This window comes from Puntigrus tetrazona, chromosome 4 (genome assembly GCF_018831695.1).
Source record: "Puntigrus tetrazona isolate hp1 chromosome 4, ASM1883169v1, whole genome shotgun sequence".
Classification (NCBI taxonomy): Eukaryota; Metazoa; Chordata; class Actinopteri; order Cypriniformes; family Cyprinidae; genus Puntigrus; species Puntigrus tetrazona.
In genome coordinates this window covers 9,674,457-9,693,837 of record NC_056702.1, presented here as the reverse complement: position 1 = coordinate 9,693,837, position 19,381 = coordinate 9,674,457, and the positions used below count along the sequence as shown (strand labels likewise).

The following is a 19,381-nucleotide window of genomic DNA, read 5'->3' as shown; positions in this document are numbered from 1 at the left end:
CGCCTATGCATGCTGGTTGAGTGGGGTTTCAGCTTTCTTCATCATCCAAAAAAATAATGTAAAAATATTCAGTTTATCTAAGCAGCAGAAAATATTGGGAATAGATATTATCAGACTTTACCTTTACAGCGAATAACATCTGAAACGTGAAGCTGAAAGGACACTGGAAGAATACAGTAATGCTCTGTTATCATTCACTCACCCGTGTGTTATTCAAACTGAGTGATGGAAAGCTCCCAGAAAGTAATCTATATGCCAAGCCTTCTGAAAGCCAGGACTGAATTTTAGTCACGGTTTTTGGTGACACAGTTTGCTCTCATTGAATGGAAAAGAGCAGCTTGGACATTCTGCTGTACATCTTTTGTGTTCCGCTTTGAGGGGAGATATTCCATTAGTCACTGAATGTCCTATAGTTGAGCGTACAAACATTCAAATTTGTGATGAATTAAACATTTGTCAGATATGTGAACACAGGCACTCAGTTACTTATAGTAATATAGTTAGTACTAAAGCCTATATATATATATATATATATATATATATGTGTGTGTGTGTGTGTGTGTGTGTGTGTGTGTGTGTGTGTGTATACTTTCAGCACATTCACTAAAAGGAAATATGTATATATAATATTTTAGAGAGTGTGTTTTTGGACGTGCAGCTGTTCTGGCCAGTTCTTTTTTCTTTTCCTACATCTACAGTTGTTCTCTCTTACCAGTAGATGGCATCAACAGTTAAAACAGAACAATCCTGCTGACACTGCTGTCACAGAAAGAGCAGAGTCTCTGCTAAAGAGAGAAAGAAACCCTGAGAGTTCGAGAAGCAACTGAAGTTTGGTTTTTAATGGGGAAAGAGAAAATACGAAAACGTAATTCAATAAATAAATAAAGCTGATGCTCACATATAGGCCTCAGTGCACATGGTTGGTGATAACTTCAGTGCGTGTGTGTTTGTAATTTAGCAGTCTCCTAGAAAACAGACCGCACTACGTATCAAAAGAAATGTGGGTTTAACCTTTGATTATTGGGTTAAAAAAAGCAATAAAAAAACATATTTCGAACATATCTGTTGAATAAATAAATAGAAATAAAAATAAATGAAAGTGTACGTGTGCTATGTTTCTTAAAAGCATGCATCACTGCACAGATTACAAATTAGGTTTGTCTTAAATATCCTAAACTAGTTTTGCAAATTGTTGCCGTGTTATGTCCTGTTCTAATGTGCTGTAGCTCAATAGGAGGCATGAAGATATTAGGATATACTAAACATTAACATCAAGAACTTGTGTAAAGCTGCTTTGAAACCATGTTGAAATGACTGCACGGATGCATACGACTTTAAACAATCAGCACGCTGAGTAACTCGCTTAAGGTCGCCACACGACCAGGATAAACACAAGCTCATTTTCAAACAGCTGTTTAATGGACCTGAGACAGAGAAGACTCTTTTGACTCATACAGAAGGCCACAGCTCCTCTCAAGAGCAGCCCTTCACATCCTTACAAATATCTGTTATACAATATCCGTCCACGGGACTCGGTTTCATTAAAAACTCTGATTTGATGATTGTTTTGCAATGGAATGAACGACAGTTTTCGCTTATCGATCAGCAGCCGCACATCAATCCAGACATGCTGACGTTCAGACTCGTTTTCGGTCTTTTCTTTAGTCGTGAGCAGCGACACGGACCGTAAGACTTACGGCGCCCGTGCGGCTCCGCGTTTTATCGTAGCTTAGGCTCACGGGCGTAAGCTCCTGTCGGCATCAACACGTACGCGCTCTGAAGGGTATCGTTTCATAAAGGGAGTGGCCGATGCATTTCATTAATGAATTAACGCTTCGTGCGCGTGCGCTCACGTGCAGCCTACCGCGTTTCGGTCACGGGAAAGATTTTACATCTGATTTTAGGGAACGCTAAGGCCGCCTGTGCGTTAAAATGGAGCTCAGCTGTCCAAATGAATGAATGAATGAATGGACGGACGAATGAATGAATAGGGAGTAAGTGAATGGCCGCGTTCTCTCTTTAAAGCAACGTCGCTAATGTTAACAAAACCATTGCAAAAACAATAAATATTTCGCTGCCCGGTGTGTGTGTTTGCGTTTTAGCAGCTCAGATACTTTGTAAATCCTTCCGCAAGCTTTCGTCGGCAGAGCTCCGCGCTGAGCGCGCGAGGACTCGCGAGCTCTCCAGACGGATGACTGCTCGCGCTCGGCGCTTTCTATTTTGTCCTCGTGGCGCTGTTTCTGCTCTTACTACCATTTTTTTGATTGCGGGCGGGAATAAACAAACCCTCTCCTCTGCCCCTGTCCTCCGCTTTGATATTTACGTAACCTTGCCCGCTCCTTAAAATAGTCGTAAAGTCGCGCCCGCTCGCGCGCCGCTTCGTCCTCGGGAGCTTTGACGCTCCGTGGAAGAAAAGGTGGAAGAAGCAAAAAAAAAAAAAAAAAAAAAAAAAAAGGAGGATAGGATGATAAAAGAAGAAGACAATGTAGGGGAGCGGGGAGGGCGCGAGAATCAGAATATTATGGATTGATACAAATAGTCGCTCGCGCCAACCTCAGCCAGAGTTGAATTAATGTGTTACTATTTTTGGAACGCCTGTGTTTCCAGGGGAAACCTAATGACGCAATGACGTCAATGCAGGTCAACAGCAGACTGGAGGAATTGAGCGCTTCCATTAGATTTTGCAGTATTTTCCAGAAACGCGGAAAGGACAAAATGGATTAGTTTAAAATGTACTAAAAACACCAGAGTGTCGTTTAAAAAAAAGCTGCAAAGATCAGTGCGAGGGGAGCGCGTTCGAATTTATTGGAAGTATTATTATTAGTAGTAGTAGTATTAGTATTAGTATTAGTATTATAAAAGCAAACGGGGGGGAGAGAAATATCATCCTTGAAGCATCGCTTTGCACGGTAAGTCTGACATTTATTTTCTTTTAACGCTCGCGGATCCGCGTTGTCTCGTCTCGTCCCCTTTAATGGGGCTTGGTAGAAGCGTTGGTAACGTGTTTCTGACTTTCTGACGGACAGTCTGATGCATGTTCTGTCTTCGTCTGTGAACTCAACACATGGAGAAAACACCCTGTTTCAGATGGTCTCTACGGAGCGGGTAGGTGAGCAGCGGTTATAAGCGCCTATAAACGAGCTATAACGCGCGTGCATCGCCCTGCGTCCCTGCGCGCTTTTAAAACCCGTTTAGAGCCGTTGCAACTGTTGAAAACGTGCGCGATTTCGTAGTGCTGGCTTATTCTGGCTGGGAATCCTATAAAATCACTTTAAATATTTCATTGTGTTTTTCAAATGCTGACTCGTGACTGAATATTTGGCTTTAACTTCACGGTGTGGAACAGGCGCCTGCGAGTATGCCTGGGAAAATACGATGCAAACACAAAATATGTTAACAGTGCGATTCACAAGTCCTTTATATATGTCTTTTAAAACGGCTATAGATGTGGGCCAGCGGCACGTATAGAATTGCAATAATTAGACAGCCATATCTACTTCCATAAACACGATTTATGTCCAATACTACACCGGGGGTAGCGCAAAAGCATTAGCAACAAGTACTACAAGGATTGTATTAATAACGTTCCCATTTCGTGCAACGCATTGGACTAAATGCAACCATTAAAACCTTTTTTGACAAACATTCATTGTGAGCAAACACCTTCGCAATAAAAGGGAATATTGCTCAAATGCGCGCACCCCTAAAGCAGCTACAGAGAAGAGAGGGACGCCCAATGAAAAAAGTGTTTTTAATATTCATATCTGAATAAGTTGCATTTATGCTCTAGATTACAGGCACGGTCATCGGTGTGACGAAAAGCCCTTCTTTCCCCACGAGCTGTGGGTGTGTGCAGCACAGGGCGTTCACCGCGGCGGGTGGGTTTCAGCACCGTGGACAGCAGCCCGTTCGGCACAACGGACAGCGCCCGTTTAATTAACACACCTCCTTCAATCAGCCCGAACACGCCACATCAGCGTTCGTCCGTGCGTTTCTCCGTATACGCGCGTGCAGCGTTTAATCTCCCAGAAGACGGTCGTGCACGCTCAAGACACGACACATGCGAGCACGGAGACAAATGCGGGATATGAAATAATTGCACGTCTCGGATAAAGGCCCGTTAGGCTTTGGTAGTCGATTGGGGAGACAAAAACCCCGCTAAAGTCGTTAAAGCAATCGTCGCAATCGGAAAAGGGAGGAGAGCGCGCTCGGGAGGGCGACACTTTTACACACATGACGCATTTAGTGAGGTAAGCCTCACCGATGCCTACGTCATCCACCCCGCTGGACCCCAGCCATCTCCGGCCCGGGTAACAAATAAGACGCAGAACACAATGCCGGCAAAGGAGCGGATTAAAGGGCGTTTCGCCTCCGGCACCTGGCGGTCTCGGGGTGCGTTTTGGCTGAATAGGTGAAATGAGATTTGCGCAAACGGGGACATGACGGTGACACGTACGGGCTGCACGAGAACGACGCGTGGGGCCGGTTTAAGTGGACTAGCCTGTGACGCGTGAACTTTGGGCTGCTCGTCGTAAACGCAACAAAACAATAAAGCAGTGTCAGTTTTCGCAGGAGAAAGCTCCTTGCGCCAGAATCGGAGAACTGAATCATTTACGTGCGCAGTTGTAGCGGTTTCGGTTAAGGCCTTTCTTGGTGTCTAATCGTGTCTTGACCGGATAAATGTGTGCGTGTGTGTGTGTGTGTTCCAATTTTTTATTTTAATTTTTTTTTTCAAATAAATATTTTTTCTCTCTCCCTCTCTCTGTTCAGATACACGAAGCTGATTTCCAGGTCCCTGTCTTGTCCCTTTCAGGTCTTTTTGCGGTCTGGGCTTGCTGTTCCTTGAACCAGTAGCCAGGAAGCCCTTACCCCAAAAAGTATCTGCAGGGGACCAAAACATCCCAACAGACATATCAAGCCCTCAAAACCCACTGACAAATAGAAAAAGCATTCACTTGCAGAGCACACTCCAAAAATGTTATGCTTTCTGTTTGCGATAAACGAACAGTGTGATGATATAAGTATTTATATCTATTAGCAGATTAACCCCAAGGGTTCCTAAAACAGTCATAAATGCAAAATACGGCGTTTTGCGTAGATCCAGCAGCACACATTGTGTGGGGAATGTGCAAACTTTTTGCATTTGAATAGAATTTGATTTCATGCGTCCACAAAGGACCTAAAATTGACTAAACACGACTAAACACGCAGTAGGTGAAGGATGACAGAAACAAAACCTGCATTTACATCAGTGCAGAAATTAAGGCACGGCCCTCGCCACATGTGCTTGGTGGCCTTCTATCACTATATTTTAATATAAAATCATTTTAAGTCTGTAGCATGTGGAGAGACCCTTCATTAAGGAATCACATGGATGCCAACTGATAAAGTTTTTAGGTTATGCTTTATTTTATGGTGTCTTTATTGCAGTGTAATTACACATTTAAGTATTAAGTAACTACGCGTTCTTACTGTATGATTAGGGTTAGGAGCATTAGGGTTTGGCTTGGGGTAAATTTCATTTATTGTTATTATAATAGGAAGGACATGTAACGTACACCTTTTAAAAAAAGCGTTCCCAGTTTTAATTCTCTACATAACTTCACGGTATTTAATTTTAATTTTTTGTCTCATATTTACCAGTGGTGACAATAGCATCAAACATCAAAAAAATGCAGATTGAATAAAATACCCATTTTGAAATTCATACCGGTGGAAAATGAAGGGTAAAATAAATAAATAAAGGACGGGGGGTAACTAATGGAACGTTCCATAATTTATATTGTAATATTGCAATAGCTGCATTTATATGTTTGTTGGTCTTTGCGAAAAAAAATAAATAAATAAATAAAGTATTTTATTAGCCTATAAAACCTTTGAGAAGATTAGTACGTGATTAGTGCTTTTTAAATTCATTTCGCCTGCTCTCAAGATAAAGAAATATAGAGGTAGAACTGATCACATGGTCCGTTATCTTTCGTCTTCCCGCTAAACTTTTTATTCTATTAAATTAAACTAAAGTATTTCAGTGAACCTGACAGACTGTCATACTTTTAATGCATTATGTAATGCAACACAGAAAAGTACGGAAAAGAAACACAGGAGAAGCTTAAGTGGGTCATAAAGGCTGTATATGAATGGCACCCGTTCTCCCTTCTGGTGCCTGCGACAGCCTTAAGATATGAGAGTTGGGTATTCAGCCAGGTCCATGGGCATCTTGGTATTATGCTTTCACGCCCCAAAGCATTTATCCCCATAACTTCCTGCCCGTTCACCAGGACACCAGCTGAGTGCTTTGGTCATGTGACTCCGCTGTCCCCAGGCCTTCCCGTTGTCTCCGCTCCTCTCATGCACTTTACGGAAAAAAAAGAGACCATATGCTTCATAGATAAATATAACTAAGGTATTAAGCACAAATAAAGTTCACCCAAATTAATATTTAATAAATATCGACGTATCAGGTGTTTATCGGTAGCGGTAAAGGATAACGTTTATAAAGTAACATGATTGTTCAAAGTATTTGCTCACTTTTTTAAAAAATGCATATAAACCATCCCGTACTGATGACAATGTGACCCTCATATTGGAGACAGGGTTAGTCCCTTTGAATTATGATCCAAAAGCATGGTGCGCAATTTGTGTCAGCGTTTAGCCCTGGGAAATGGAGCAGTGCTCCGCCGATGTCATCAGCACAGGACGTACTGTTGTGGAACCACTTTTTGGGTTCTCCGTGTTGTTAATGAAGTCACTACTGTAGACGTCGGTTCTTATTTTGCAAATAAAGGTTTCAATTAAGATTAATTGTCATTTGATTATCTCCTGTTAGCAACATTTTGTTAGATACGGTGCAAAGAGCTCTGTAATTAAAACACTGATGTTTGGTGTACTTATAATGTCTGCGTCTGTGTCTCTCGCTAGCTGCATGGAGTCCTACATTTAAAAGAGAAATTCTGATATTAAACTTAAAAAATGTACACAAGAGATGTTCTGTTATTGTACTTCTAGCTCTTTATAGAAATGAATCACTATTAATATGTGTTCTTATATCTGGCCGAATGAATATCAAACTGTCATTACGTTTTTTTTTCTTTTTTGGTAAATATTTTGGGATGAAATAAATGTGTGAATGCAAATTGATGGCAAGTGACTCTTTATTTAAGAGTCGTACAAAAATGCTCGACTTTGTAGGCACGGAAACTTTTTAGCATTTTCTAAAATAATTGTGCATCTTTTCAGGTCTGCATGGAGTGTGGGGAGAGGGGTTTGTACATTTAGGCACAAAATACTTCAAACGAGAAGCAAATCGATCTTAAATGTTAAAATAGGACATCAAAAAAATGATGCAAAACCGAAATGTATAACCACTCACTAAGGCTTTTGCACTCATAACATGTCTTCTTGTATCCTCACCTTCTTACAGGAAAAGTTACAAAGCTGTCATTAGGGTAATAGCTAAACATAACATCTTTATTTTACCATAAATAGCACATATTAGCACTTTAAAAGTGTATATTTGTACCCAAAGTATTAGTATCTTGTGAAAGGGCGACAAGCTTTTGTTTTTCAGAGAGTGTGAACAAAAATGGAGAGACATTTAGTACATTTTAAACAATTAAGTGTAATCTATATTTCCTTTTTCATGGGGAGTATCTTTTCTGTCTATTCTTGTATTTTTCTCTCTTTTTAAGCAGCTTGTGTTTCCTCTGATTTTCTGGTGTCTTTCTTGTAGTTGAAATCTGACTCAGTGAAACCTCCTGCAGGTCAAACTGAGCAGTGCGCTCACGAGCACAGTCCTAAAGAAAGAGAGGCAAACGCAGAGCTTTTGGGCCATTTTTATCAATTCAATGCTTTCCGCTTTTCATTAAAACAGTGAGGGTTTGCCCATCAAAACAGTGTTTTAAAGATAAGCCAAAAATTATTAAATGCAATAGGTTTTTTTAATACTATTTAAATCTTTGCTTAAATACTTTTTAGGTATTTGATGAAATAGCATAAAAAATGAACAGTACTTCTTCAGTGTCTCATTAAACCATTTTTGCTTAAATACTTCATTAAATGCTGTTTCTTAAAGATATATACTATCGATTTCTGATCAAATTGCTCAGTTTGGAAGAAATACTCTCATACGAGAAGTGATATAAGTATACGGAGTTGGAAGTATAATAATGCATTACTTGCATAACATTTCATATTTCACGGCTCAGCTCCATATCTACAGAAAAAAAAACATAAATATGTGTTTACCTGTCAAAGACACAATTGCAATAAAAAGTATGTAACACATGTATTTCGACTTGTCATAAAAGTGTTTATGATTTACAGGTTGCATTCTCCATGCATACATAGGTGTCCATATTTGGAGAGCTTTGCATATCCTGCCTTCATCACGCAGCACATGATTTCCAGATAGGACCCTCCTCCGCTCCCCTCCCCCGGCAGTACGTTTTGCTAAGTTTGGTTGGGACAAAAGCAGGCTGTAACCCAGTCTAAAACATCAGTGTGCGCTAAAGCCACAGATTTGCACGCACTGGAAATTACAGAGAAATATTTCTCTGGGTCCACCGCGTACTTTAATCATAAACAGATGGAAATCCTGAACAAAGTGCGAGTCACAGGATACCCGTATCCGAGCTGACCGAGCGAAATCAGACCAAAGCCCCTAGACAGACTCCCAAATCTAAAGAAACAAAATCCCATGATCCGCAAGACCGCGTGATTTATGGAAAACCAAATGCAAAATCATGCCACCATTTTTCTGTCATGACATAACGCACACTTCTGATTTACAAAAACACTCGAGGAAGAGGAAACGCGCATCTGTGAATTTTTACGTGAATTCCCTTCTAATGACTGACTTTTCTGTATTTTTCGTCTCATTAGAGCATATTAAAAGACTATTAAACGCAGGAAACTGCTGTTTTTCCCAGTGTTTTTGCTGACTCACGCTCTGAAGGCTTATTTGCACAGTAATGATGACCAAAGGAAGCTGTGACAGATGATTCAAATCCTCAGGCTTTTATGAATGACGCTATAAATCTGTGTCGGTCTCATGAACTGCAGTCAGATTGGATATCTGGGATTAAACTCTCACCTCTGACAGTAAATTGAGAAAAAGGACTGGAACTAAATATGCGTCACAAAAAAAAAAAAATAATAAAATCTGTCAGTTTACGGGAAGAGCACGCCAACAGTCAAAATGAAATACATATCAACTCATTTTTATTATTACTGTTTTCGCTAGTGATGTGGGAGCATGGAAATAACGTAGTGGGTAAATAATCCACAAAATAATTAAAGATTAGTTTCTGTGTATGAATCCATATTTGTCTATATTTGTGATCAGATCATGAGAATTAGTTTTAATGCATTTGACTGCTTTAGTGTGTCCACATACCACATATGTCTGTATTCGTGTGGGTCAAATACACCCAACATTTGTACTTTAGGTCCGATGAAAAAATGTCTCTTTCACATTACTGGGTCTCAGTGTAGCGTGAGTTAATGCGTGACCAAACAGATGAAGTGTCTGAGAGCATAAAGGGGCAAACTGGATACCAGTAAGTGAAAACAAAAGGTCAGGGCTAGGACTCGAATCCTCATTACCACACACACACACACACACACACACACACACAGACTCTAAAAGCACATAGCTTGCATTTACGTGTGAGTGAGTGCGCCTTTGTGTTTGTTTAATACACGAATTAGCATTAACCCATAAAATCCTGTCGAACCCATATTCAAAACAGACAAAACAGACGAAACGTAACAGAAACGTTTTATCCCTACATATCGTAGAAAAATCTGAAAAGAGAAAAAGTGCATATTGCAACAAACAAAAGCAATTAGGGTTTACGGTAACACTGCTGGAAATGACCCAAAGCCTTTTGTTTGGCAAAAAAAAAAAAAAAAAAAAAAAAACTGTCAGTGTTTTCCACGGGAGATGATCGGCCAAATCACATTGGGTCCCAGATAAAGTCATTGTTCTGATAATTAAAACCCCAAAGAATCTAAATGGGACTTTTGATACATATCTGGCAGCCCTGAGTGCATCTAATATGCTGGTTGTGACTAACACATTTCATTACAGTTAAGCAAAAAAATATGTAAATAATAAAAAATAAATAAATAATATCTATCTATCTATCCATCTATCGGTGACTAACAGCACATACGTCACTATTATTCTAACAGTCAAGATAACTGTACTGAGTTGCAAATATCTACTGTCTGTGCTCGTCTATAGAAAAACATGACAACTTTCACCCAACATTCAGCTAAAGCAATAAGCGTGAAGTCAATAAAATCCAAAGCACGTAATTTCCAGGAACTAACACTGAAAGCCTTAGGGAGTTACATCACAGACACGCATACACTCATTCAAACTCACACACACAAAAGTAAAAGTATTCACACGCAGCTGAGAAACAGGAAACGCGCATAAGCATGAACTCAGTTCAGAGAACTCAAGAAAAGCACAAATATTCCAGCCTGCAAACCAGTTCCATCCAGAAAATCCGTAAAGTGCTTTGTCAGCTTTTGCAGTCACTCAAAATATTTTTCTCTTCGATATTTTTTGCATAAAATCCAAAATATTAATTACATTAATAACAAAGTCCTCTGCTGGCCACGAGACCCTCAGCAATCACGCTATTTAGCGGCACACGGCTATCTGGAGCATGCTGCAGATCTATTACACTGCCTCAAAAGACGGCTCAAATTTAGTTTCAGGATGTATCTTCATGTGCAGATTCTGTCTTTGGCTGTTAAGGCAGCAAGCCAAGTCAGCTGCTTAAGTTTTCAAGTACAGCCTTTTATACTGTTCACGTTTCCAACAAAAAGACAGTTCTTTTTCCTCAAGAACTGCATTTGAACTACAGCGGGTTTTAACTAGGCCTTTTAACAACACTTTTACAGAAATACCAAGAGACTATTTTTTCCATTTATGTCATGTGTGCTCATTATCCAACATCATTTTATCTTAAGTTCATAGACTTAAAATATACTCTTGATTCCATCGATATTTCATAAGCAGTTCGTATTGATTTAAATGAGCAGTTTAATGTTGTAATTTGTCCTTTTAGTTCCTTTCCCCATTTGTATAACTGTAGGAACTTTTATAGAAAAAGTATTTTGTAACATATTTAGGATCACTTTAAAAATAAATGGAAGTGAGTATATATAAAATATCAATACAAAATACTCTATTTCCATGTTAAAGTGTTTTCTTCCACACAAGGTATAAGTAGAACAGTCCATTACATAGACCATAATGTTAAATATAGTTGAAATTTGAACGTGTTTGGTTATGTATTGGTTATCTTGTTCTGGGAAACTATTGTGTTAATAGAATAAACACTTGTAAAACTTAGAAATGTGAGACCCATAAATTTACTAAATGCATGTCAATATCAAAAACAAATGTCTGTGCATAACCGTACAGCCATAAAAAAAAAAAAAAAAAGAGCGAACAACTTAGGGCTCTGTTATCATTCGTCTCATGTGTTAACCACAACTTTACTGGAAGTGTCCTTACCTGGAGCCCCGGTGTCTTGGACTAGAACGTGCGTAAGGGGTCTTCAACAGGCTTGAAGCCTCTGCTGGACGACAAGGGCGAACCAGACTAGACCGGAGCAGGATGATTCACTGGGGCAGTGAGTCAATCACGCACAGCTATAAAAGAGAGATTCCTGTGTGAGTTTCTCAATATGCACATCAACACACCAGAGGTAAGCTCACTCACTCATTCATTCACACACACACTCTTGTGTACAAGGACACAAAACATCTCAATATGACCTTTACATCAATGATAAAAAAAATTAATATGTGTTATATCATCATACTGCACGCAACAGGTATTTCATTCATTGACTTATACACGCATTGTACATGTAAAGTGGAAGATTTTGAGATAATCTAATACTGCGCGCTAAATATGTGACACGTGGCAATGCGGTTTGTTTCTTTGCAGAAAGATGCAGTCTTCCCTGATCTTTTTTTTCTTAATAACTGCCCTGGTGGCTATTGGCGTCAGCCGACCCACAGCTACAGAGGAGAGGATCCGAATCATGGCCCGAACCATCATCACCAGAATTAAAAAAATTAAAAATGAGGTAAATGGCTTTAAATCAAGGTAAGGTGATGTAATTTACCCTCATGTCATCCCGAACCTGTAACATCTAACTGACTTCCTAAAGTGAAACGCTAAATGATTTCCTTTAAGCACTTTTAAGACTTTTTATACAAATTTCTTGTGGAGTGACTAGTTTGAAATGACATGAGGGTGAATAACAACAGTCATGACTGTAAACTAATTATAAACCTAATAACAGAAGCATGTAGCTTGATTTGATGTAGCATTATATATATATATATATATATATATATATATATTTTTATATTTTTTTCATGATTTTTTCATCATCATTTACTTACTTGTGGACAAAGAAATGTACTTGTAACTCAAGGCATCTACTGGAAAATGACTTACATTTATTACACATAAATATATAAGACACGCATTCAAAATATACTTCGATATCAATTGTAAATGGTTCTTTCGAATTTCCACATGGCATTTAAGAGCTTGAGTTCTGAATATTTAGCACATTTCCGACCGTCTTCACAGCACTTCCAGATGTCTCCAGAGATTGATTTTGGCCCGGACATCGACACCCCCATCGATGGTCTCACTTCTGTCTCCGTTCACTTGAGCTACCTCCAGCTGAGGCTGCGAGTGCCTCCTGCCCTGCACTTACAGCAGGTCCAAGTGGACTTGGAAACTCTCCTAAGAACGCTGGAGGGGCTGGCCATTTCACAGGGATGCCCCCTTCCCAACCCTGAGACCCCAGCGCACAAAGATGAAACGGCCTTCCCTGTCACTTCAAACTACCTGTACCTCCTGGAGCTCCAGAGGTACCTTGAGAAGCTCTGCCTGAATATGGACAAACTGAAATGGTGCAAAGACACGGATGTGGCTGAGACGTTTCTATTTTAACATCTGTAAGCCGCGCTGCTTTACTTCTATGCACAACTCTCAAAAATGCACACGCAAGGACTAGTTCTCTAAATTATTTAACTTATTGCACTTGATTAGTTCTATTGATTTGTTTATGTTTGTGCTGTGTTTTACACTAAATCGTTCTATTTTCTAAGCTAAATTGTAATATTTAAGCACAGGATGATGTTTTGTATTATGATAGAGCGCCACGAAATTTGAACTTGCCTGAAGTTGTTTGTGTTATTTACTACGTCACTGTGATGGTACGCACTTGGATTTTTACATTTTTTTAAAACAATAAATTATCTTTTAAAAAAAACGCTCTACATAACCATTTTTTATACGCAGGAGAGAGAGAATGAGAGAGAAAGAGTTTTATCCTTTCACTTTAAATAAGCCTAATCCTGTATTATTTTAAAAAGGCACTGCATGAGAGAGATTACTTTTATTTTTTCACGGCAAATGATATTTATTATGAAATTTGTTCAGTCGAATGTTTTAGTTCTGATCGTGAAGACATGTTACAGTAGCATCAACTGCTTGACTGGTAAAAATAAAGTCATCTAATTTAGACTGGTAATAACTGGTAATCTTTTTTCTTTCTTTTTTTTAAGTCAGTTACTCAAAAATAAGGTCTAATTTGAAAAATAAAAATGATTAGCCGCTACAGTGAACCCAGTTCTATATGTTTTAACACAATGACTTACGCAACTGGCCCCAGAAATACACTTTTTAGAAACTGGCTAAGAATTTTAATGCAAGCGTCTACCGAAAGCATCCTTTCTTTATCACGCTTTTTTCTTCTCTGCTTCCATAACCTGTCTTCCTTCAGTCTAATCATCCAAATTTAAGTTTTATTACTTTATTTTATTATTATTTGATGTGCTATTTGTTTTATTAGCCTACGCTATTTGTGTCTGTACGTTGTAAATGCAATACATATCTTTTAAGCTTTTTTTGCTATGCTTCTGTAGCCATTACAAACACCAAATGTTTTGTACCCCCGGCTTTTTGCAGAGCTCTGTTCAAAACATCTATGCGTAATTACTTAATGTATAATTACACAGGGTCTGGTCTGCGTATTTAAAAAACAGCATTTCAAAAAACCTGCAATTGTTCAGAAAAAGCAATTGTTTGGATGTGCTGTGAATAGTCAACATGGGGTTTGCCGTTGACTTGTGTCTTTAAATCAACAGATAAGTCAAATGCACTGATATATATTCAACTACAAAGCACAAAAATGAGTCCTAAATAAGTGCATTCAACAACAGATAGCCTAAAAACTATTCAATTTGATATTTCCAAATGTCACGTGTCAGCCTGGCGACAGTCTTAGTTTTCAAGAGATATTCAGAGACATGTACCTGAAGCTCTCCGATTGTATTAGCTAATTATTAGCTTTAAGTGTGTATTTTGACACATAAAGGTGCCTTCATTGGCTCATTCTCATTTGAGACTCTGGTAAAGTGCAGTAACGCTTACCAGCAGCAGTCTGTGCTGAAGAGATGCCCATTCGAGGCGGTTTTGGTCGTAGGGCAGGTACCAAAAAGGCTCGGGGACACAAAGGTGATTGTATTTTTCATCTACTTCCAGACGTTTCCAGCACTTGTGTTTGTCCAAATCAAGCGACGACGGATAAAACTGCCGTTGGAGCGTCGCGTTCCTGACGCGTTTGTTTGTTTGTTGAACTTTAAGAACATTTAGCCATAAACGTGTCGTTTACATATTTATAGCTACACGAAGGCGTCTGAGTGCAGGCTTGGTGACTTTTAAACGACTACCAATACTATTTTCTTAGTACCAAAATTATAAAAAAACCAAAACGTAAACCAGCGTGCGCGCACGCGCGCGTTCGTCAAACAGGTACTGCGCGCGCACCACACCGAACAGCGCGAGGGCCTGGATTTGAATTGTTGCATAAACGTGTAGTAAACATCGCGACCAAAAAACAAATGGTTGCTACAGCTTCACCATTAAAATGATATTTGCTTTAAACGCGCGTCTTTGTTATAAGTGTGCATAATTCGCTTATGCGTTTAAAAAGTGCGTGAATGCGTTGTAAAAGGCAACAAATTAAAATATTGAGTGTGAAGCCGCAGTTTCCAATTCTGCCCCGCAAGATGGCAGCAATAGCTCACATTTGCGCTTGTGTTCGTTTCTTTTTTTTAATAGCTGTACATTCGTTCTCATAATTAACATGAAAAGCATTGTCTTTTTTATATCAGTTGAGTCATCAGATTTCTATTTTATTACGTGGCAGGCCTATATTTCTATACTATATAGCTAAAATTGTTTCTTTAATTATTTTCATACACTCAATGCCAATCATAGTCTGTGTACCAGTGTCTCTCTAAAAATGCTGGAGATCAGAATCTCATTAAAACTTAAAAAAAAGTAGACCGAGTGGCTAGGGTGGACACACTGTGTCTAGTAGACCTTCCCTCTCTATTGTTTCTCGGTAGGCAAGCATTGTTCAGAGCAGGGGCCAGCGAGACAGGGTAGGGTCGGCCTTCCTCTGTGCAAGGTTCAAAGTTTCCTTTTCGTTTCTTCCTCTTTTTCAGATTTTGCTCTATTTTTGCACTGTACCAGTACAAGCTCAGGATAATTGCACTGTGTGTGTGTTGCCCTCTGGGTAAACAGGGCTTGATGCATTAAACATGTGCACATTGATTCGGTATAATCTGCCTGTGCGCCAGCATCCGCTGTTGATCAGAAGGCAGTGTGTTACACTCTCCTGCGGCCCTCTTATTCTCAGTGTTTTCAACGCGCTCAATGAACTCTTATGGGCAAATGACTTTTTCGAAATAGAGAAGGAGTGTGTCTTTGCATCTTAGAACCGCGTGCAATGCCACATCCACCTAGTAGTGCGGGCATAATGGAAAGAAGCGTGCAGGCCGCACATATCACTGGCTTCAAAAGGAAAAGTTTTAAAACAGATGTGAAAAGAAATACGCCTACATAGCCGTTAATCATGCATACATGCACTTGCTGAAGCGCCCACACACTAGCATTCGCCTCCTTCAAATAAGCCCACTAAACAGGTTGCTAAAAATTTCTTCATGCCGACGACTGATTTCTATAAAAGTTTGTTTCTCATACGGCCTTAAAAATAAGGTAAAGAGATAAATAAGTAAAAAAATAAATAAGGTAATTGGGACTTTTATCTCACAACCTTTATCCCCGAACTGCAAGCTATCCCATAGCTAGCCAGTAAGTCGCCTAAATGAATAGTAAAAGATGAAGAGGCAACAAAACACGCAATGCTGCTACTGATTCTTCTTGTCTCAAAAGTGACTGATTTGGCATGAGTGCTTCTGTGTGCGGAAAATCAATTAAGGAAGAAAAAATGAAGGAAGAGTCTGATGTGGCTTTGCTGCTTCTGCAAAATATTATGCTATTGTACATTTACAGGGACTCCATTATTAAATACATAGAGCAAAAAACTCACTTGATGCGCTTTCTTTTTGCTTTGTTCTTACTTAAAAAAGATCTTACTGTACAATTTTGTGATAAACCAAAAGAAGTGAACTTCCCAGGAACACTTGAATTCACAGGCACTTCCAAAGCAGTGCACACATATTCATGAATATATATATATATATATAATATTTAAATACATTTCTAATAAACACTTTTCAGTTCTGATATAAATGTTTACGCAGCCAGGTCAAGCTATTTAAATTGTGCTGTTTTATGCATGAATGTTTTTGTGAGATGCCATGCATAAGTGAGAATTTTTCTATATTTTTTATCGCATTTTTATATGGAAAACGTCTTTTATTTTTCAGACTTGCCTGACTTTGAAGTACAAGTTCTTTCCAGGACAACTTTAAGGTAGCATCAGAGTTAAAGACTGAAATTGCATATTCTCTGAGTAGGTACTTCTTATAAATAAGCATGCCCATTAAAAAAAGTCTGTTGTATATACAATAAATGTAATCCGGACAGTAGCATGCCCATGAATACTGATAATTCTCTTTTCATACATTTCTCATTATTTAACATATCTTAACTTAAATGCATTAAGTTATGCCAACAAAACTATGTTGTAAATCAGTTAGAAATCGCTCTATGGGTTAAAAATTGCACGCTACCACTATTTACAGTGCTGTTTTTGGAAGAGAGATATATCGAGCTGTGTGTGTCCGATCAATCCATACATCCGCATCCATCCGTTAGCTGGATGACCAAGAAAGGAAAACTGCACATTAAAGTCAAATTGTGTGTTTTAGCTTTGTTAATGCGGACCGTTAGGATTCATTGTTCCCTAGAGACAAAGGTACTTATCTCTATCAGAGGAGGCCATTGTGAGCTCCTCCGGATGCTGGGGGTGGGTGAACATAAAGCACACAGGGTCAGAAGGGGGGACTCTGCCCACCTTATATAGTCTATTCAGTGAACGGCTCGAGCAGTCAGACAACAACAACATGGAGTCTGAGCACAGGCTTATGGACCATCCTAGCACACGAATATGTGATATTTGATGTAATGCAACCATTAAATCTATAATCAAATATTTAACCATGCATTAGTGGAAGAAAATAGATTGGGTAAAAGAACATTGCTCTAAATGGGAAAACATTTTATTTTTTTCAGAACTGTAGGCATCGAGCGAGCCTCTGTTCGCCGAGCTGAGCTTAATGACTACACATTTTTCATCTGTGCAGTTGGGTTATGGGTTTATCTCATTTTAAAAATGGATTTCCTTCGAAGAGGCCTCCAGAGCAAGTGGCTTTTTGCAGCAATATGAAAAGTGGACAGTGGTGTCTTGCTTCTGGCAAGTGTCTTATAATACAATTGTTGAACTTTTTATAGAAAACCAGGAAGACCGAGAGATTACGTTGCTATGTATTAATAACACATGGCCTTTTGCAACGACATTGTTTTTGCCCACAGTCAGAATGTTTTGAATGAACTAAAACATTTTAGGTAGCGGGGGGTAACAAGTTATTTCAAGTTGAAACAACTATTGTTTTTTGTTCCAGACTTTCTTTTTTAATATACACAAAAAATATATAGTTATGTTGTGGTCCAGACTATACTTGGACTTTCATTGTATGCATAAACATGACTTTTATATATATATATATATATATATATATATATATATATATATATATATATATATATATATATATATATATATATATACTTTTTGTGTTTCATAGAAATCAGAAATTTTGGGGCGACATGAGCCTGAGTAAACAATCACAGATTTATTTTTTTACATTGTCTTCTTCGTATACTTCAAGAACCTTAACTGTTGATGATGAACATAACAGCTGGTTAGCCTGCATGTTCCCTAAACCTCAGTAAAGCTCTGCACTTCACCTTAATACATTCTGTTCTCAAAAACATTACCCCTGCTCTCGTGAGACATACAGTAGTGATCTGGAGTAAAAGGTAAATGGTAAAAAATAGTAGTAGAGTGTGTGTGTGTGTGTACTGTATGAGAGGTCAAGCTGGCTCCATCCAATTGGACAAAGTTGGGCTTTCAATCAGGAAATGATGTTTCCTTGGGATGGGACAATTCTGATTGTTTCTAAATTTAGTGAATTCCTTTGGATCAGAGAGGCAGTCATATCCCAGAATATACTCTCTCCCAGGAGGAACATTGAGAATGGATTTTATTATTGGCATCAGAGATAAGCTGTACAATTGACTAGAAGCCGAAGTGTGGCAAAAGTCAACTCAGTGTTTGTGGGCTGAAGTGTGATGTAACACTTTTGTTAGGATTCTCAAAGACAGGGATTCTGTTCATTGTTAGGGTATTTAACTCGCTGTAAATAAAAAATTAAGAAGTGAGTTTATAATTCATGTGTATGTATTTATGTGTATAATTTAACAGTATTGATTTAGTGTATATGTTTTATTGAAATGCAATTGCTATTAAATATTACAACTTCTAAATCTTGTATAATGTAATTATGTAATTGTACGTGCAAGTTTTTATTTCCTAACTGACACACTATAGAATATAAAGTAGAATATTTATACTTTCAAAAATATTTGTAAATGTATAGAATATATGTCATTCCAGTTTGGATGACAACAAGAAACACTATGCAGTATTTTACGTTTTAAAATTTATTTATCACACTGCAAAACTATTTATGCACTTTTGGATGTCTAAAAGGTGATTAAAAAAAAAGAGAAATATGACCCTTGACCACAAAACCAGTCATAAGCTTCAAATTTGGAATTATATATACATAGATTTATACATAAACTGAAAGCTGAATAAATAAGCTTTCCAGTCGCATATGATTTGTTAGAATAGGTCGATTTTTGGCCGGGATAAATGTGAGGGTGCAAGAAAATGTAAATATTAAGAAAATTACACTTAAGGTTGTCCAAATGAAGTCTACTAATCGCAAA

The 19,381-nt window shown here is 38.5% G+C and overlaps 1 protein-coding gene across 1 annotated transcript; it reads left to right on the top strand.

The window, feature by feature from the left end:
• Nucleotides 1–11,450: 11,450 nt before the first annotated feature.
• lepb (leptin b) lies at nt 11,451–13,652 on the top strand. Its single transcript, XM_043236357.1, has 3 exons — nt 11,451–11,729; nt 11,975–12,116; nt 12,632–13,652. The coding sequence occupies exons 2-3, from the start codon at nt 11,979–11,981 to the stop codon at nt 12,998–13,000; spliced, it is 507 nt and encodes a 168-aa protein (XP_043092292.1). The 5' UTR covers nt 11,451–11,729; nt 11,975–11,978; the 3' UTR covers nt 13,001–13,652.
• The last annotated feature ends 5,729 nt before the right edge of the window (nt 13,653–19,381 follow it).

Excerpts from the sequence above, each read along its gene's own strand:
- lepb (XM_043236357.1), top strand. The coding sequence starts at position 11,979 with ATGCAGTCTTCCCTGATCTTTTTTTTCTTAATAACTGCCCTGGTGGCT. Across the intron at positions 12,117-12,631 it reads TTAAAAAAATTAAAAATGAG|CACTTCCAGATGTCTCCAGA; the intron begins GTAAATGGCTTT and ends CCGTCTTCACAG.